General features: G+C 41.8%; 1 protein-coding gene across 1 annotated transcript in view; it reads right to left on the reverse strand.

Annotated features, from left to right (window-relative positions):
- Adgrv1 (adhesion G protein-coupled receptor V1) overlaps window positions 1-21576 on the reverse strand; it is a 543344-nt gene that overhangs the window by 10066 nt on the left and 511702 nt on the right. Inside the window, exon 88 of the mRNA XM_028760109.1 lies at window positions 2600-2788. Within this exon, the coding sequence (XP_028615942.1) occupies window positions 2600-2788 (189 nt within the window). The remainder of the gene's footprint in view (window positions 1-2599; window positions 2789-21576) is intronic.

Here is a 21576-nt window from a genome sequence, read left to right on the forward strand (position 1 = left end):
GTTCACAGAACATTTACAGTGTGGTTGGGTAAATCACAGTTTAGATCACACATAACTGAAAGAGAGTTCAACAAACAGGTCAGATGGAAACAAGTGTTAAATTGGTAACCATTCAATAAGAACAATGGATCTTAAAATATTCTTGTTGGTTCATCATTACAATAAAATAACTCAGATTTAAGAACATCTGGCATATAAACATAGTGTTAATTTTCAAAGTATATTTCAAATATATTTATAAATATATTTATAAAATAAATAATATATATTTCAGAGAAATAAAGATGTATCTTTTTTCCTTTTCCAAAAAATGAAGAATTTTTACTTTTATTTTATGTGTATGAGTGTTTTGCCGGTTTCCATGTATGTGCACCATGTCTGCATGTCTGGTCCTTACAGAGGCCATAGACAGCACTGGATCCCAGAACCTCAAGTTATAAAGTCACCTGGTTGTGAGCCACCATGTTAGGTGCTGGGAACTGAAGCTTGGTCATCTGTTAGAGCAGTAAGTGCTTTTAACTGCTAAGTCACCTCTCTGGCTCGGGCATATCACAAATCTTAAATATCCTTCCTAATTTATCCATATTATGGCTAAAATACATTCTTTTAAATCAAAACCTTTTCATTTCTTCTACCTATAGTCCTGACAACCACTTATCTACTTTACATTTACCCATTATGTGTTGATAATTCTTTATATTAAAAAATTCTCATTCAAATCAAAAGACTATATACAGTGATGTAATCATTTGCTTAAAGTCTAGGCTGATAAGAATGAAAGTACCTCCTACATTGCAGAGAAGACCAAAAGTATTGCTGGGAAGAGATTATCTATCTATCTATCTATCTATCTATCTATCTATCTATCTATCATCTATCTATCATCTATCTATCTATCTATCTATCTATCTATCTATCTATCTATCATTATCACCTATTTCTATCTGTCTGCCTATTACAACTTTTTTCTTTTTTCATTTATCTATTAATTAATTAACTTTAAATCCTGCTTATAGCTTCCCATATCTCCTATCCCCTCAGCCCCTCCCTCTCTTCATCCCTCCCCTTTCCTCTCTCCCTTTCTTCTGAGAGCAGGGGAGGTCTCCCATGGATATCAGCCCGCCTCGGTATGTCAAGTTGCAGCAGGACTAGGCACATCTTCTCATATTGAGGCTAGACAAGGCAGCACAGTTAGGGGAAAGGGATCCAAAGGCAATAGAGTCAGAGATAACCTGTGCTCCTGTTAGGAGTTCCACATGAAGAACAAGCTGTACTTCTGTTACATATGTGTAGGGTACCTGGGTCTATCCCATGTATGCTGTCTGGTTGGTGGTTCAGTTTCAGCGAGCCCTTATGTGCTTAGGTTAGTTGATTCTGTAGATTTTCTTGTGGTGTCCTTGGTCTTTCTGGCTGCTTCAATTTTTCCTCCCCCTCTTCTACCAGATTCCCTGATCTCTCCCTAATGTTTAGCTGGTTGGTCTCTATATCCACCAGAATGGCAAAAATCAAAAACTTAAGCAATAGCTAATGCTGGATGTGGAGCAAGGGCAACACTCCTCCATTGCTGATGGGAGTGCAAACTTGTACAACCACTTTGAAAATCAACTTGTCAATTTCTCAGAAAATTGGGACCTCAAGACCCAGCTATACCACTCTTGGGCATATATCCAAAAGATGTTCCACCCTACCACAAGGACACTTGCTTAACTATGTTCGTAACAGCTTTATTTGTAATAGCCAGAAACTGAAAACAACCTAGATGTACCTCGGCTGAAGAATAGATAGAGAAAATATGGTACATTTACACAATTGAGTATTATTCAACTGCTAGAAACAACGGCATCGTGAAAGTTGGAAATGGACGAACTATGACATGTCTATTCAGCATCCATCTCGGAGTTCGACATCATTACCTACTTATCTAGTCACCTATCATCCTATCAATATCTCCTCTTCCCGACAGTGCTTCTTAATTTCATGCCAATAGGTTTTTAAAAGCAACACAAATACTCTTTCCTGCTTGCTTCCTTCATCAGGAACAGCTCCCAAGCACATTTCTGACCTGAATGAGGGCTGCCCATCACTGCCTCTTCTTCAACAGATCTAGTCAGGTGTGCTTTTCAGTCAAACAGTGGCCCTTCTAATATGTCACCAAAAGGCAGAGGTGGAGGGCATGTGAGTTAGACTCAGGAAGTCAAACTTGTGTGGACAGAATAATATAGCCAGCAGTGGGAGGCAGGTGATAAGGAGGAAGTCCTGCCTACATTTTCCAGGAGTACCACAAAGGCACTCTCTGAGCCTTTGGTTTAGAATGCTTGATGATGCTGAAATTGAAAAGAGTTGCTGCTGTCTTCTTCTTTTTTGTTGGAATTAAAGAAGTGTCGGGGAGACAGGCAACTAAAGATAGCCTTGAGTGTGATTTGAGGAAGAGCAGTATCTTACAAGCACATTTCTTAGGCATATTAATATATCTATCACATCAAATTGGGAGTTCTGAAGGTTTTTCAAGGAAAGGATGCATTGTTCTCTGATTTTTCAGTATAAATGGCTGGTCAGGAGGTGTGGGTGGGGAACACAGAGGTGGGGGTGGGGAACACACCTCCTCCATAGCATTGATGAGGTTCTGGGTAGACTTGTTGATCTCTCCAGTTGGTGGTACTCCGCTCCCCGGTGTGAAGAAGGCCGTGCTGGGTCCTGGGTGACCATTTGCTTCCACTGTATAGCTGGCCTTCATAGGGCAGCATGTTTGGTTGTGTAAAATGAAATAAACCACAAAAACATAAAGTCCCTATAAAAAGGAAAAACCCATTAGTAAGAATGTCAAAGGCCATGTGGCCAGCTCAGCTGAAGTGTGAGCACAGCATCAAGTCTATCTGACCGTCTTCAGGAGGCTCTGGGCTTACCCAAATCCAGGAATGACTGACCGAGTATGCTAGCAGTCAGGTAAGAGGTCACTGCCAACTCCAAAGCACTAAATGCTCGTCAGTGCTGCTTGGGAAGTGTGGACTCTAGCTAGCCATTTGTTTCTTAATATATAAGTAACTCTGTGCCTTCCTACACATGAAAACAAATTATAGAAATTTATTAATGAGCTGTATACATCTAGATGTATACACATAGAAAGCAAACAATTTGTCGTCTAAAAAGTGACTGTTTTTATTCATTTATCTCCGTGTCTAGTTATCTGATGGGGCTTTCTGCTCACCTTGTGTGTCTGGAAAGAGCTACACAATTGGTACCTGGCACCTTGTGTACTTCTCACCCATTTATCTTACGGGATAAACTCACTGCGTAGGGACTCAGCTGATTGCTTAACAGTTAGCAGCACTTCTCCATAAATGTCACACACGAGCAACAAACCTCTCTTGTGCATTCTTCAAAAGCTGTCAGCCCTTCAAATTCCTCACAACATACGCAAGCTCTTGATAATTACTCTGCTTCCGTCACAAACAGGGACTCTGCCTTTCTGTCTGCGTCCTGCTCATTACACCTTTTCCCACAATGCTATACTGTAGGACCACTGTTCAAAGCCGCGTGATTCTGACAGTTTCATTTTGTTTTCATTTCTTGGTGCTTAAAACTTGAATGCAAATAAGAATCTGTCGCTAAAATTCTGAATCCACAAAGATAAAAATAAAGACACTCAGCTAATTAGAGAATAAATAGAATTAACATAATCATTTACAGAGACATAAACAAGTGCTAGAATTTTGTAAAATCCAGAGTTCCCATGGTTTCTACCATCTCTATAGTACTGAAGCAATAGAAATTATACCAGCCTGAACTGTCTACCGATAGGTATGCTTCTTAAGAATCACCACAGCCAGCAGTCAGAAACAGCTTTTACATACAGCAACTGAGAGGACAAGGTGCTACGCTATCTGTGGCTGTCTTTGGAGGACTGGAAGAGTCCGGATTCTTTTCTTTCTACTGGGGTGATACCTTCTCCGCTGGTCTCTATAACTAATAGCATGTTTAAAAAGTTATGTGCATGATAAACATACCAAACCAAACCAAAACAAAGGCCCTCATTGCTGTAGTCATCACAGAAGAGCAAGCATTTCCCTTTGATTTAGGGAAATGCTTTTTCCTTTTGATTTGCCTGTTCTGTTGGAGAGCACATTCATATTCCAAATGATGTAGGCCCAGTGAATTGGTTTCAAGTACTAATGATACTGTGCACATTAATAGAAACAAAGTCTTCCTGAAAACACTCATGCTCATCCAACATTTTTTCTCATACAACTAACTTTTCACATGACTGTGACCTAATTCCATTGGCCACAGCAATAGACAAAACAGGAAAAAAAATTAAAATGTCAACCTTAAACGTTGTGCAAATGTTCCTGATTTATTTCGGGGTCACGGCAAGTGTTGAGATGTGTCAGGTTAAAAGCTGGATGAGGAAACAAACCCCATGCTCTAAAACCCATCTCCTCGGACCATCTGTTAAAGCTCTGCAGCCTCGTTCCTGCTTGTTTTCATATCTAGCCTTTCGTGTGCCAGGAAATGTTCTGCCTGCTGAACATAGCTCCACTCAAAAACTGCATGGTCTTTGTTCTTAAAAGCATACATAGGAGCCTGCGGCATATAGTTTGAGACTTTTAGATGTGCCCCAGGAAACACGAACATGGTTAAAATAAAAAGGAAAGAATGTTTAAATGCAGATAATGCTTAAATTGACTCTTGGTTGGTCTGGGCCAAGCTGTGCAAATATAGAAGGGGGCCTGCATTATCCAAAGTACTCAGCTGTGGAGGTTTCTGACCTCAGAGTAAAACCAAGTTCCCCTCCCAAGTACTGCACGCTTTGTGCAAGGCCCTGCTACAGTGTTGTGAGAAGCAATTTCAACAGAGCACTTAGGTTCTCGGTTTGTAGAGTGCTGCATGTTCACAGTTTATACTGCCTGGCCCTGAGATGCAAGGATGAATCATGCATGGTTCCTGCTCTCAGACTGCTCACAAATAAAACAATATTTGACCCCTACCAAGCATCAGGTTCCTACACACCAGCTCTACTTCCTGTCACTTACAGATGGCAGGTTTACAGGGAGGCTGATTGTGTCTGAGAGCTGCTGTTTTATTTTCATGATCCTCCTGTAGTCATGAAAATGCTTTTTTTACTTACAGTTGGAATGACTACAAAATTAAGGCCCATTCTGTATTTCTTTTTATCCAGGAAGATAAACTTATTAGTCAGTGTTCTGTGAGCCACAAATGAGTCATCCATAGTCTAAAGGATCATGCATGCTCATAACTCTATTTTAAAGATTTATTATTTATTATTATTTGTTTTTATTTGTTATTATTTATTTGCCTACATGAATTCCTTTGCATCAAATGCATGCAGAAACCCGCAGAGGCTCTTGGGTCCCTTAGAACTGGAGTTAAAGGAGGTTCAGAAGCCTTGTGGGTGGTAGGGAGCAAACACAGGTTTAACCACTGAGACAGGTCTCCAGAGTGTTCAGCGTGAAGCAAGCAAAGGGAGTTCAGCTGTTCTCTGCATCATGTCTGCCAGTCCCCAGCTTCAGTTCAAAAGTTTAACAAGAAACAGCAAGACAGCACTGGCTAGAACAGGAGGTGGATCATGGCTTGGCTATGTTGGACCCTCTTCTTCGATCTTTCTTCAATTTCATCAAGCTATCAAGGCTCCTGGCTGAGGGACACTTCACACTTCCCTCTGGCGCCCTGCCACTCTCCTGCCTTCAGGGATGGGGCAGGAAAAGGTGGCATCATTGGAATTCAGCTCTCTTAAGCGTGAATATTTGGTATTTTAAAGAAATCTATTCAATTGCAAGTTCTTAGAAGGTAAGAGGAGATGGCCAGTGTTCCTAGTTACATTTTGTTTGTTTATCATATCTTCTCTAACTCAAAGGCAGAACTCAAGAAGTAACGAATACACCAGAGACCATGGTTCTAAACTGCCATCAGTAGGCAAGAATGGGAAGGGGTAAAGACAGAGAGGCTGTGGGTTAGGTTTCACCCTGTGAGCCCTCTGTAACTATAGCTGGACCAATTCAGTAGTGGTTTGTAAAACTCTTCTCCAGGTTAGTGTGTTCCACCTCATGTGCATGCGCAGACCCTGTCTTCTTGGAAGAAGGAGCACAAAGTCAGGATTGGGGAGTGGACCTGGGATCCTCTGCTGGGTTCTCTTGGGAGCTGCTGCTTTAAGCTAAGCTTCCTGTCTGGTTCTTCTGCTGGGGCTAGGCTTGTCCCTTTCTGTGGCTACTTTCCCCAAAGGTTTTCTGCTTCCGCTCCTCCCTTGGCAGACAGAGGAAGCCATCGTGAGCTCTTCTTTCTGGCTTGGAACTGCTCTAGGGTTCTGATCTGCTGCATTTTAAATCACCAGTCACTTGGTAGCAAGGAAGATAGATTTTGAGCCAATGACAAAACTGGAAACACAAATACAAGGTTTCTGTGTGTGTGTGTGTGCTTACGTGTGTGTTTGTATGTGCGTGCATGTGTGTGCGTGAGTGTGTGTGCATGTATATGTGTGTGTTTTTAATGAGAGAAGTAGGAATCTCATTTTTAATTACTTCATTTTTAAATCCTTCTCTTAAGTTGAATTTTTAAGTTGATCTTCTAAGTTTATACTTTAAATAAGATCTGCAGTTTAATCTGTATATCCAACAGAGAAAGGAAATATGAGTTCCTCCTGAGGACTGCTGAATGGTTAGTGTACCCGCCCCTAGACATTTCGGGGCAATTATTACTCAGACACTTCTCACAACATTGCCTACTATGTACTGGGGTTCTGTCAACTTCTGCTGGAGTGCCTTCTCATCTAAGGGAGTGGGCTGGTTTCAGGCATGTCTGGCTCTGGTGAATGGCAGGCCTGAACTAGGAAGATCTAGACAGCTGTCAATCCTAGGAGCCAGACAAGAGAGAAAAACTACACAGTAAGTTTTCTTAAAGCCACATGAACACAAACAGCTGATGCCACAAGCCCAGGAGTGAGTCCTGGATTGGAAGTTTCCAAACTGCAAATCCCTGGGTGGTAGGATGGAAGGGCGGGTAACCGTGCAACTCACAGGGACAGAAGGAGGCTGGAATTTGGGAAGAAAAGGACAGGAATATTTTGCTTTCTCCGGGGATGAACCCCTTGATAGATTACCCTATGCCAAGTGGCCACCCCTAAATACATACACTCAGGAGCAACACTAAAGGGACCGAGCAGCTAGTATTTATAAATGAATCTATTTCTAGATATGTAAAAATAATCAAAGAATAATAAAGTGTGATTGGGGAGGACGTTGGAGGATCTGGAACGAGGAGAAGGAAGGGTAGAAATGATATAAATACAGTAGTCGGGTATAGAATCCTCAAATCTCCTAGAAGCCTATTCTTTATTAAAGGGGGCAGAAGAGGAGTGGGAGCAGAGGGAAGGAGAGTGGGGAGGGACTCGGAGGAGTAGAGGGACAGACAACTGAAGTCAAGATAGATTGTATGAGAAGAGAATGTGTTTTTAATAAATGACAAAACTAGAAACACTATGAAATTCTAAATTGTACTGCGGCCATTCACGTTTCTGTATAAGCACTTTTGTTAACACTTATCATCGTCACCGTCATCATCATCCCCAGCACCATCATCATCCCCACCACCACCACCATCATCATCACCATCATCATCATCACTACCATCATCATCATCATCACCACCATCATCATCACCACCATCATCATCATCACCACCATCATCATCACTACCATCATCATCCCCACCACCACCACTATCATCATCATCACTACCATCATCATCACCACCATCATCATCCCCACCACCACCACCACCATCATCATCGTGGATTTTTTTTTTTGGGGGACGGTGTTTCTCTGTGTAGTTCTTGAACTTAGACCAGCCTGGCCTTGAACTCAGAGATCTATCTGTCTCTGGTTCCTGAACACTGGGATTAAAGGGATGCACCAACACTTACTAATTATACAAATTTCTGGGTTTCTCTGTGACAATTCCACATTTTCACCTGTTTTGTTTGTTCTCGTTCCTGTTCCTTCTATTTTCTCTTGCCTTCTCCATCCTCACCCCTCCCAGCCCTGGATAGTTCCTATAAATATCTTTTAAACAATTAAAAAGGTTATTTATCTTCTGTGTATAGAGTGCATTTTGCCTGCAAATATACCTGTGTACCATCAGCAGCCAGAGTCCCCTTGGGACTGGAGTTACAGACAGTTGTCATCCACCAAGTAGGGATTAAATCCAGGTCTTCTAGAGAGCAACCAGTGCTCTTAATCACTGTTCTTCATTGTTGACTCTTTCCAGAATGCCTATAAATAAGTTTGGGGATTTTTTTTTTCCTGAGACAGTGTGGTTTGAATGAGAACGGCTCCCAAAGACTCATAGATTTTAATTTCTGGTTCCCTAGTTGGTACAATGTTTTGGAAGAATTAGGAGGTGTGGCCTTGTTGGAGGAGGTGTGGCCTTGTTGGAGGAGGTGTGGCCTTGTTGGAGGAGGTGTGGCCTTGTTGGAGGAGGTGTGGCCTTGTTGGAGGAGGTGTGTAACTGCAAATGGCCCTTCAGATTTCAACCCCCCGCCCCCCCACACACACACCAGGCCCAGGCTCTCCCCACCCTCACTCCACCCCCACCTCCTTCACAGCTGAAGATCAGAATATGAGCACCTAGCTACTGCTCTGGCACCGTGCGTGGTGGTTTTTCACCGTGCTCCCCCTTGTCACCATGCTCCACCATGGTGATCATGTATTGAGCCCCTGAAACCATAAGCAAGTCAGCAATTAAATGCTTTCTTGGATTAGCTGCCTTGGTCCTGGTGTCACTTCACGGCATTGTAACAGTAACAAAGACTGACAGGGTCTTACTAAAAAGTCTAGGCTAGCCTAGACATTGCTATGTCGCCCAGGCTGGCCTCAAACTGAGATGTCCTCCCATCTCAGCCTCCAAAGTACTGGGATTACAGTAATCATGAATTCAGGCTAAATCTTTTAAACAGAGTTTTCATTATTATCTTTCAAGTTGCCACTTTGAAAACAAGCCCTTAAAATTTAGTGTGCTGGTTCCTACCTAATCATTCTGAGTAAACTCAACTAGCCAGTGGCAGGTGACCTAAGAAGAGTGTCACTCTGAAGATGAGTCAGGAAACTGACCTGGTGCCGGTGGATATCAGTTGGCCATGAAAGCAAACTAAACTGCTTGCATGTTTGAAGTGAAAATACGTAACTTATTTAAAGTACCAGACTGGAGGGGAGGGGAGTGGGTATGGTGAAGGCCTCCGTGTGGAGGACAGCCATGTGGTGAGATCTAGCTTTATGGAATGTGAGGTGCATGAAGAGGGTTTGTTGTTTTCCTTTTGGAAACATGGTACAGACTAAAGAGCAGAGTGCTCAAGATTAAACAGCTAGAGAACATTCAGGAAGAATGATCAGAAAAGCAAGCAAAGAACTGCTGACTGGTCTAGCAAGTCAGAGCGGAAGACAGCCACTGGTGTGTGGCAGAAGCAAGAAGAGTCTGTTTGGCAGGCATGGTGTACTTCGTGTTGTCAAAAACAGACACAGAGGACAAAGGAAATGGGGCATCTTTTCAAGTGTAACTGCTACCGCTGGGCAGAACATGGTGACCACAGAGAGGCTGATGACAGGTGACTATAGCACACACTGTGCCGGTCAGAAGGTACCCTTAGGGGAGGATAGCCTGACTCATGATCTTAGATCCTTCAGGGCCATACCTCAGGGGGCAGTTGTGGGAGGACTTCACTCTTGTCAACACAACCAACTCCTGCCATTTTTCTTATTCAAAAGTGAAGGCTGTATAGCCCAGAGTTCAAGTCCTTGAAACAGCTGAAGGAAAGAGAGTCTCCATCTGAAGGGAAACACTGGAATCCTGCTGTGCATCACCAGTTCCCTGCACTGCACGAGCACTGTGGATTTGTCCTTCCAGAAGTGTCACCCCTTCTGTGATAGGAATGACTGTATGGAATTGCTCAGTGTTGGGATTTGTGATTGATTCCCATCACATAAGCTGCTGAAGGCTGTAAATCTGCTGAAGTCATACATATCCTGGGTTTCTAAATCTTTTATATTGCTTTGTAAAGGAAAGGGATCCTATAAATAAGCTTTAAAGAAATGGTTGATTTCCTTACAGTATGGTAATTACTATCAAAGATGAGTTACAGCTTGCTTTTTAACCATTCCATATGATTCAGTGGGAACACAATGATAAACCCTAGCAGGCTCCAAACACAACATGGATGACATAGCAGGCATAAGTTGAGAAAAAGCTTGCAAGTTCAATTGGCAAGGTCCAAAACTTTCTATCAGCAGGTAAATATTCCTTACGCTATGACCTTCTAGGTGCCACACTTAAAGTTGGCATGTAAAATAGGCATAAACGACAACTTCCAATTAATAATGTTGTAAGGATATTATATTATGTGGATATTATCTGTTACAATCTTAATCAGTTGACATCTGATGAAAAATTATTTAGTAGGGTCAAATAGCTTGATATCTTTTTGCCCCAATTTTCTTATTAGTGAAACAAAGATTCCATAGAAGTCTTAGAGAGTACTTACTAGCAGATCTTGAAGAACTCATAGATATTTTCATTAAAAATACAAAAATTTGAAGCAAACTAAGTTTATGCTTATTGACAAAAAGGAAAGAGGAGGAAAATGCAGAGACCAAAAAAATTTTTTAATAGTAAATCTTAACACTCAGAAAGAAGAGTATTCAATCTTGGCTTAAAACTACAATTTCTGTGGATTTTCTGAAACCCATTAATTATATAAGGCTCATGTGTAAGCATAAAACAATAATAAATTAGGCAGAAGGTTGGATTTATGGCTGAGCCATTACTAGTGTGACCTTGAATTCTACTTTGCCTGTGACCGTGCTGGTTTGCTTCTGATTCCAGAGTAGTACAACCAATTTAAATTTATCTCCAACTAGCTTATAAATAAATGAGATTCAGACTATAGTTATTTTGGCTTTGACAATTATCCCTAATCTATGCTCTTAACTGCTGGCCTGGCTACCTCCCCAGGGGGGTTACTCCAGACACTTGCTGTTTCTCCGGGCCAAATGCTCATGGACCTTCTTCCCTCGTGACTGTTTCCCCTCTCCTCCTCTCTCTTCTTCCTCCTCTAATCTCTTTCCCCCAACCAGATCATGCCAAACCCATCTCCTTCTAATATCTCCAGTAATTGGCTGTAACCAGTTTTATTTAACCAGTACTTTTAAATCAAGGAGCAAGGTTTGCATAGCAAAGGCTTGCAAACATGAAAATTTACTCCTTTGTCTAGACCTGCCCTTCAGGTACAGAATTTAGCATTACAATACACAGACCAAACCTCAACATTCCTGAGTTGGTGTGCTGAGCCAACAAATTTCTTCGTATCATTGCTCCCACCCCCCATCCCCCCACCCCCTCAACTTCACCAACCATATACATGTTAAGGACTTCATGGCAAACTAGCAATTGCTCACTAAGGGCCCAGCGTTATCCTTACTATCCCAGTTCATGGAGAACACCTGTCAAATGCTCCTCTGCCCACTTTAAACAAAACCCACATTTTGGCCAGCTTTCGTCCCACAGGGATGGTCTACAATTTATTCTCTACTATGAGTCTTGATTCAGTCACTGAGTTAACATGCAATACTTGATTGTCCAACTGTAGAATTTAGTAAGCAGTGACTAGAACAGAATTTGATCCAATGGGCATTCAGGCTTGCTTTGAGTTAACTTGACACAAGCTTAAAAACCCGAGGGCAAGAGCTTATGAAGAAGTTCTGAGCTTTGCAGACTCACTGACTGCTCAAATGTGCAACACACCTGAAGCCATTCATTAATTCATGTTTTCCCAGAAATTGTACAATCCTTAAACTGGGCTTCTCTCTTTGGCTTCTGTTCCCATGGCAAATTCTAAGTAAATAAGGGAATGAAGGTAGTAAGCTTGTAAGCGCAGTTGTTATAGTTGTTAACTTGGAACAAAGTCACGTATAGTATGTACGGGGTGTGTGTGGGCATATGTGAGTATGCATGTGTGTATGTGTGTGCATGTGTGTATGTGTGTATGTGTGTGCATGTGTGTATGTGTGTGCATGTGTGTATGTGTGTGCATGTGTGTGCATGTGTGCATGTGTGTACATGTGTGTATGTGTGTGCATGTGTGTATATGTGTGCATGTGTGTATATGTATGCATATATGTGCATGTGTGCATATTTGTGTATACTCATGCATGAATGGGCTTAAGACCTCTAAGACTACACTGAAAAGTACACCATATTCAACAATTTTGTCCTTTAAATAATGTCTTAAGATATGTATGTAATACATATATGTAATACATATGTATGCAATAACTATATGTAATGAAAGAATATTTCTACAATTAAAGAGTTAAAGCCGTCATTCAGATTTTGGGCTCCTTTCCAAAGTCTTGTGAGTCTTTCATGCACAGAGCCGTTCATGACTTGAATTCAATGTTGCCATCCTTATGGGAGAATGCATATTTTAAAAACTTACACTCAGGTTGTAATTGTAGGGAAAATAAAAACAAGGGGATGTTATAGGACCAAAAATCTCAATGTTTTCTGACAACAATAATCCTTAAAATGTAAAAAAAAAATTAGATTTGTATGAAGAAATGTCTGTGTAGCTAATGAGAACCATGTATTCATATATTTATATACTATTTCTTAAAATTATGATACAGTGGCTACAGTTTATATGATTTTTTCAGTGTCTTAGGGTTTTATTGCTATGAGGAGACACCATTACCAAGGTGACCCTTATAAAGAAAAAACATTTCATTGAAGCTGGTTTACAGTTTCAGAGGTTTAGTCCATTATCATCACGTGGGGAGCATGGTAACATGCAGGCAGACATGGTGCTAGAGAAGGAACTGAGAGTTCTACATCTTGATCAGCAAGCAGCAGAAGGAGACTAGGTGCCACACTGGGTATAACTTAAGCATAGCCCACTCCCACAGTGACAAACTTCCCTCAACAAGACCACACCTACTCCAACAAGACCACACCTCCCAACAGTGCCAATTCCTATGGGCCAAGCATTCAAATGCATAAGACTATAGGGACCATACCTATTCAGATCACCACAGTCAGCAATAACATCCTGACACAATGAAATATCATGCAGGGCTGGAAGCAGGGAGAGGCTTGCTTGCTTTTGTTCCACTAAAGAATCACAGAAACATGTTTTTAGGAGGTACACCCTTTTCTCTTCCCTATGTATTTTAGGCATATGTATTAAATCAGCAGGATGAGATATGAGAGTTTTGTCCTTTTGAAGCTCTGGCATATAAAAATGAAGCCAGTAATATACTGAACAGCTAGCTCCCTTCCATGTAACGGTAGCTACGCCTAACCGATCTTAGGCTTTTAACATGTCAAGTAAATAAAAAATAAAAAACAACAGCTTACTGACATTTCACCCACTTATGGTAGAGAATCCAAGCCAGCACTCTCCCAGAAGCGTAAAGATAAACACACAAACGGAGAAAGGTGATTTCTCTCAGAGCATTTCTGGACACCATCTCAAAGCTTCTGGACACTGTGTTCAAATCTTCTGATAATCTACAAAATATTTTCATTCTTCCTGCTGTGAGCCTCCAGAGGGGTTGAACAACCTCTTCTTCTGGTACGATTCTTTTCAACTGGCTTGGACCCGCAAGTGGAACATGCCTACAGTGTTTGTGAACACTGTCACAGCTCTGGGGATGGGTGCACCGTCCCGGAGAGCAAGGATGTACACAACAGAAACTAGTGTTAACCAGGGTTCTTGATCTAGACGGATCATCTACAGAGACTGAAGTTATCAACATGGCCTAGGATATCTGGGGCGGTTCCTTCTCCTTTCTCTCTCAGCCCCAAATCTAACCCTTCAATAAGGTGAGTCAATTTTATCTTCAGTACATCTCTTGAACTTTTACCTCTCTTCAAATCTATTACTTAGAGGCTAGAAGAGAGTCACCCTAGTCGTACCCTATTCATACTCTATCCTGTTTTCATCTCCATAAGAGATGCCACTTCTTTCTGCACTTGTAACTATTTATTGATTATCATCACTTTTATAATGAAGACCCAAATCTTAACACAGGCATGTCTCAGCATGTCCTGGACACTACTCACTTTTCAATGCCAGCATTGATACGACACTCTCGCTGCCCAAATTTAGTTACCCTAACCCTAAATCAAAGTCCATGCCCACATGAAGGTCTTTGTACACCCATGGCTTTTCCAACAATCTCACCAATATTTATCACACATGTACACACTGGCCACTATGCCCTTGTTTGGAATCCTCTGTGGGATGAAGAATGCTTGGGCTGAGTAACACACAGCCTCCTCCCTTCACTTCCTCACGTGACCTTCCTTCTCTGTGCTTCTGCAGCACTTGGGCACATAATCACTGTAAGTGGGTGAAATGTGGGAAAGTAAGTAAAAATTAAGAGGACAACAACAAACAAAGAAACAAACAAGAAATAAAATCATCTTCCTTTCCCCAAAGTAGAGAGAAAAGGTCTCTAATAAGAGGTTTCATCTTAATGGGAAAAAATTTAATAGTTTTCATGCTTAATTATACAATTGCTAAAAAATTTGGATTGTTTCTGGTTCCCACCTGACCAGCAGCTCATGTCAGGGTTCCCAGGAGATTTTAGTCTCATCTGCTGACAGTGACATTGAGGATTTGAGTTTCCACCTCCCTGGGATGAAAGGGAGATGGGGGTAGGAAACAGAGCTGATCACAGCAAAGGGATAGTCATTCCAGAGGATTTTAAGATCACACGGTTATAAAACTCATACGATTTCTCCTTTATGGTTACTTAGGAGAAGGTTAAACCCATTTATTTATTTTCTGTAGACTACTGGTTCATTTCCTCAGACACACTCAAATCACTCTGTAAATTAACACATCATAAATACTTAAATAGTGAATCTGCTTTTTGGAGCCTTGTTAAAATTATGTTAGTTTTGAGCCTGCCAAACTAAAAATCAAATTTTCATATATGATGTTTTTAAAGAAATTCAGCTCCTGAAATGAACTTTTGAGAAAATAACCAACCAACAACATTCTGTCCTTCCCTGGTTAATGAAACAGGGGAGGCAGCTATGGTAAGAGCAAATCATCCTGGAGCTCCAGACAAGGAAGTCTACATTCTCACTGTGTGACTTTCATTAGCATTGCCACCGCCTCAGGACACTATTGTCTTGGGGAGAAGATGTTAAAGTCGATCTTCAGTGGTTCTTGCTCATTTCGCTGCATACCTCACAATCATGTGTTGGAATAGACAGAGGTAGCACTAGGAAATGTCAGCTATATTTATTTAGTTAGAAAGGGCACGAATTTCAGACATAGTTGTTACCCTATAACAACTATGGGGTAGTTGTAGTAAGTTCTAAATGGTAGCAGTAGAAAGTCCTAAATTACTTTTTCTTTAAAGTTTAATCCAGACTGGATACAACAACTCATCTGGTAAAAGACATTTGCCACCAAGCCTGATGATATAAGTTTAATTCTTGAAACCCCATACACATAAAAAGAAAAACAACCAACCAAATAAACAAACAATATAAAAATACTTAATCTATTACATTTTCTTAGTTCAGACAATGTATAGCCAAGCATCATATGATAGCAATGGCCAGTGTCAGAACAATCTAGGAAAACTTAATCAGCTAGCAACGTCTCACACATCTTAGCTGCACACACACTCAGAGTGAAATCTCCTGGTGATTCTGCCTCAGATCGTGCATATCCCCACTGCTAAGTGCACACGTTTGGTTTTTAAGCCCGGGCCTTGGCTTTTAGGTTGACTACAGTTTCCCTTCATCTTTATTCTGTCTTTATTTATAGAAGTCTTGTTTTGTTTCTTCCCACATTAGAGGATGTTGCCTTTAGAATCCTCCTCTAGTAACTTAAAGAAAACCCGTATTTCCCAGTGTAGCCTGTCTCTACAGCTTGCCGAAGTCTGCACTATACATGACGGTGATGCACATGCTAAGTGGGACCCAAGTGGGGCATGGGGTGGCCGTTCTCTTAAGTAAACAGGACCTGCATGCCTTTCATGAAAGTTCATTTCCAGGGCAGAGGAGCCTCAACTGGACGTGTAGGAGGGCAGAGAAGAGGCATTAGAAGGTAGGTAGGCCAACTTATTGTAAGGGCTTTTTGTAATTCTTAGCATTCATTTTTAGTATTTGTTTACTTGGAAGTGCTTTGGAACCAAAGAGAAAATACATACAACTGTCTTTAAGCAGATACTAATTCAGAGAGAGGAAGACAAAAATAATTTTAATAGCATAAAGCTGTGATGAAATCAAAAAATCATTTAGCCAGAATTCAGAGATGGGGCCCAAGACATGAGGCTACTGTGAAAGGTTCTGCCTTAGCTCTTCCAAAAAAGACACAGGGGAAGGGAAAAGGACAACAGAAAAGGGCTCTCAAGTGGTCCAGTCTGTCAGGTCTCAGTGAACACTGGGACAAATCACACTCAGTACCTGTGGTCCCTCCCAGTGCGTTTCATTCTGACACTCCCTCCCCTAAACCTCTCCACCCTGCATCCCTATGTAACTAAGCCATCTTGGCTATGCACTCTCTTGGTACACACACTGTCTTACTTAGGGGTTTATTGCTGTAAAGAGACAGCATGACCACTGCAACTCTTATAAAGAAAATACTTAACTGAGACTGGCTTACAGTTTCAGAAGTTCAGTTTATTATCCTCATGGTAGGAAGCATGGCAGCATCCTGGCAGGCATAGTTCAGGAAAATGAACTGAGAGCATTTTGTTCTGCAGATAGCAGAAGGAAACTGCCACACAAAGCCTAGCTTGAGCATATATGAGATCTCAAAGCCCATTTCCACAGTTACACACTTCCTCCAACAAGACTATACCCACTCTAAGACGGCTATCCCTCCAAATAGCACCACTCCCCATGTGCCAAGCACCACCGCCCACTCTCGTGGTCTGTGGCTCCTCTCCTGTGTTGCTTGTCCCTCCTTATCTTCCTCTCTCACCCCTCCCTCCACAGCCCAGTTCAGTCTGGACTCTGCCAGATATCTCTGGCTATATTTCTCCTCATATCTACGACAAAACCATCTCCTCAACCATACATAGAACTGGGCATGTCCTCATTTTTTGTTTACAGACGAGTTTCCTTTTGTTCACGGGAGCAAAGACAGTTCAGTAAGGTTGGAACTGGGGAGAAGTTAAATGTAGGAAAGACAGGAAGGAGAGAGAGATGAGGCTGGAGACAGAGAGGCAGGATGGGTTCAAATGCAGTGGTCGAGGCTGAGGAAAAATGGGCTTCAGGGATGAGGAGCTGAGGTCATAACAAGGGGTTAGAAGTAGAATGTTTGAGGGAAAATTCATGGATAGCAAGAACAATATTCACAAGCTCAAGATAAGGAGTTTAAAGGAAACAGACCAGGCCTATTTTGTACCTGTTGGGTTTGAGTTGTCTTTAGTTTAATATCCACCAAGGATGTGCAACCAAGCATAAAGACCTGGACCACAGATCTGATTGTTAGGTCTTCTGAAATATATTCTATCAGTGACTAATATCTTTCCTTACGTCCCTCTTCCTAACTTGGGAACACCACTGTTCTCTCTCTATGATCAACTCTTTTACAGTCTTTTAATGAGACCATGTTACTTGGCTCTGTGACTGCCCTGTTTAATTTAATGTCTTCTGGCTCCTGACAAGGTTTCATTCTTTTCTATGGCTAAATAATATCCCATTGTGCATTTATGCCATAGTTTCCTTTTAAAGACATTTTATTACCATGTATTAATTGTATAATATTATAATGGATTTCATTTCACATTGTCATAAATGTACATAATGTGGTTATATCATATGCATTCCCGGTCAACTGCCAATTTCCCATTCATACCCACAACTCCCTTTCTTCCCCATAGCCCCACTTCTACTGTCAAATCTTTTTTTGTGTATTATCCAGTGAGTTTCATTAGCATTGCTCATAGGATCATGGGTGAAGGTGTGTCCACAGCAGTGTGGGCACCTTACCAGCAGCTACACCACTAAAGAAAATGTCTCTCCCTCTACTGAATGGTTGGTAACTCATTGCATATAAATCCTGGCGGGTGGGGGATGTGAGGAGGCTCTTCCTTGAGAAGCAGTTGACTTGCCCAGTGTTTCTACATTACCTTTTCCTATTCACCAGCTAATAGACATTTGGCATTTTCTCCATTTTGTGAATTGTGCTGAAACTGACATGGAAATGCAGACATGGAAATGTCTCCTCTATGTTTTTACTTCCTTTTTATTTGCTTTTGTGCAGTTTTGGGACCATATGGTAGACTCCATTGTTTGAGGAACCCCTGTACCTGTAACTGCGCTCCACAATGGCTGTACTAGTTTGTACTCACATCAACTCTATGCAAGGGGTTTCCTTCCGGCACATCCCCATAAGCATTTACTATCTGTGGTATTGCTGGGGTGAGGCTTTGATTTACATATTTTGAATCATTGGGATGTTGAACGGTCCATATACCTGTTGGTCATTTGTGCGTCTTTTGAGAAATGTCTATTCAGGTCTGCATCCTGAATTGAAACAGAGAGTTGTTATTACAGCTATTCTTGCTATTCTGTATGGCAGTGCTTGGATTCTTACATGTTTTAGATAGCAATGTCTTTTCAAACCTACACTTGGCAAATATTTCCTCTTATACTATGTCTCTTCACTCTCTTGATTATTTCCTTTGCCATAGAGATTTTTTTATAATATATATGAATGAACCATGTATACATGCATACCATAGCACATACATGGAGGTCAGAAGAGAGCTTGGATACCAGTCTTCACCATCTGCCTTGAAGCAAGGCATCTACTTTGTACACTGATGCATACACCAGGCTAGCTGGCCTACTCCAGGTTGAGCAAGAGATTTTGTCTAAAAGAACTAAGGTGGAGAGTAATGTAGCGTAAGATCTGACGTCCCCTGGCTTCACACACACACACACACACACACACACACACACACACACACACACTACATCACATATTCCACACATGTATATACCCACATGAAATCACACAAAACTAAAACACCCACATAGCAAGGTTCAGTAAGGCTGTTTTATTATTCCAGTCAGCTTTCAAGAGTAGGACTGAGAAGCCTAAGAATGATCCACACGATCTCTGAGTGCCAGTGCCTCCTGGAAGCTGATAATAACGGCAGGTGCTGTTAAGAATCCCACAGACAACTGGATTCTAAGGTCAGCAAAGAGCTGACTGCTCATGTTTGGAGAGCTGCTTGAAGATGGGTAGACATAACTGCCACTGTGAAGACAACAGGGACCCACAGCTGCAGTCCCAAAGAACTTTCAAGTCTCCCGCGTCTCTTCACCTCTGCTATCAACTTACCACATAGCCTTCCAGTGGCTGTCACGCTGTGGGTCAATAAAGCTAGCTCGTGCAGCTTTATAGACAGTTGGTAGCTACCCAAAGCATGGGGTCTGAACGATATCCCTATAGTTTCATGTGAAAGCAACGAGAATATTTTAGAGCATGTATTCTGACTTCAGCATTGTGCCTCACACTTATCAACTTGGGGACTTGGTTTGGTGTCTGACTTTAAAATGTAAAATGACATGCCATGCACACACTTCTTTGGCTGTCCAACTCTCTCTGCTGATATGGTGTTGTATCTTTTTATTGGCAGAATCTTGTCTAGATTATGACTTTCATGTCATCCTTGTTCACAAGTGTGCAGACATGGCACTGGGTTTGTAGGGCTGAGGGGAGGCCCAACCTGGAAATTAAGGTCAGCAATTTACCTTGTCAAAGGATACCAGTTCTTGACTCTTCTAGACAGAGCCAGTGTCTAGAAGAAAAAAATCAGTGACTCTCTGATTTTTGTGAAGTTAGAAATCAAATTTTGATGTGAAAATTCTTAGGTTGTTAATGTTCTTATGTTTAAGGACAACATTTACACATTGTACAGTCCAATTAAAGCTGTCACCTTGCTACCTCTGGCTTTCCTAACAAGTTCTCCTTCATATACCATGAAGACCAAGGAAATGACATTCTCCTGACTTTGCCTTTTACAAATTTTCTACATTGGACTTTTTTTTTCTTTAAAAAAATCACAGTTGTTTTTAAAATTCTTTGACCTCTTTTTTTGAGCCTGGAACCAACTCCAGCTCCCAGGGTGGCCTCAACTGAGCCACAAGATGTCAAATCTTGTTTGTGGCAGATCTGAGGCAGGAAGAGGGAGAGGCTGGCCTCTTGGCCCTGTTCTAGACCAGAACAGAACACAGAGCTTCAAATCCCTCAGAAACACAGCCTCAGAGGAGGCACCAACCTACTTATCCTTTACAGATAGGGAGAAGGAACACGTTAGTGCATGTCAGGCCAGAGTCAGCTCTGTCGTGCTTCATGGAGCAGTGAGCACATGTACAAGACAGCAGGAGGTGCGGAGCAGAGGTGAGAAGGACACTAGAGCAGGGGTGTGGAGGACAACAGATGCCAGCCCTCAATTCTCAATAAGAAAACGCCTTGGAAACCAAGAGTACGAGACTGAGACTGACTGCCCACAGCAGGAAGACAACACAGACAAAATCCCCGCCTGATTCAGGGCCATCCTTCCAACAGGCTACTGGGAATCCCCGTCCAAAATAGCCAGTAGGCCAGTGGCTGCAAAGGAGACAACAGGCTATTTTTGTTGCAAGAAGAAGTCAAGTTATCAGATAAAAACACGGTACAAGTTAAAAGAACCCGTCACCCCATCCCCCACAGCTCACGGCTGTGTCTCTTCTTTATGGAGTGAGAGTCAGAGCCAGAAGTCTGAAGAACCAAGCCAGGACCTGTACTTTTGGCTTGATCTGAGGCTCAGTTCAGTATTGTGCATAGAGTTTAGGTCAAAGGCAAGTCTGTCTTTCCAGAGGTAGTGTGTCTGCCCCCCTTCTCCCCTCCTTTCCCCACTTTCTCCTCTTCATCTTCTCTCTCTCTCTCTCTCTCTCTCTCTCTCTCTCTCTCTCTCCCTCTCCCTCTCCTTCCCCCTCCCCCTCCCCCTCCCCCTCCTCCTCTCCCTCCTCCTCTCCCTTTCCCCACAACTGTCTTATGTTTTTTCTTTTTTTCTTTAGTTCCCCCCCCCACACACACACACACCCAGAGAAAAAGGGAAAAGATGACCTCAGGCAAATCTGAGTGACAGGCTCATGTGATTAAAGTTGTTTATTTACTTGTGATTTGAAAAGGAAAGGCAGATGAACACTACTTGAAAGAGGTTTGTGTCTGGAAAGAATTGCTCAAGTTGCAGTATGCAGCAACTGGTTAAAAATTGCCAAATTGTCTCTTTAGTTTCTACAGAAATGTCAAACATTGCTCTTTTGCTTCTATAAAGGTCAGCATGGTTTAAAATGGAAAAAAAAAAACAACAAACTTGGTCCATCGACTTGTTATTGAATTTGAGAAGTGTTTTGTTTACAAGTAAAATAAATCTAAGAATGTTTCTATGGCTCCAAAACCCAGGAAGACAATCTTACAATGCAACTAATGGCTTTCTGTTCCTTTCCTAGTCTGTCAGTATCCTTCCCCTGAAAGATGGCTCTCAGAGC

The sequence above is a fragment of the Grammomys surdaster genome, unplaced genomic scaffold (genome assembly GCF_004785775.1).
Source record: "Grammomys surdaster isolate TR1022 unplaced genomic scaffold, NIH_TR_1.0 126391, whole genome shotgun sequence".
Taxonomy (NCBI): Eukaryota; Metazoa; Chordata; class Mammalia; order Rodentia; family Muridae; genus Grammomys; species Grammomys surdaster.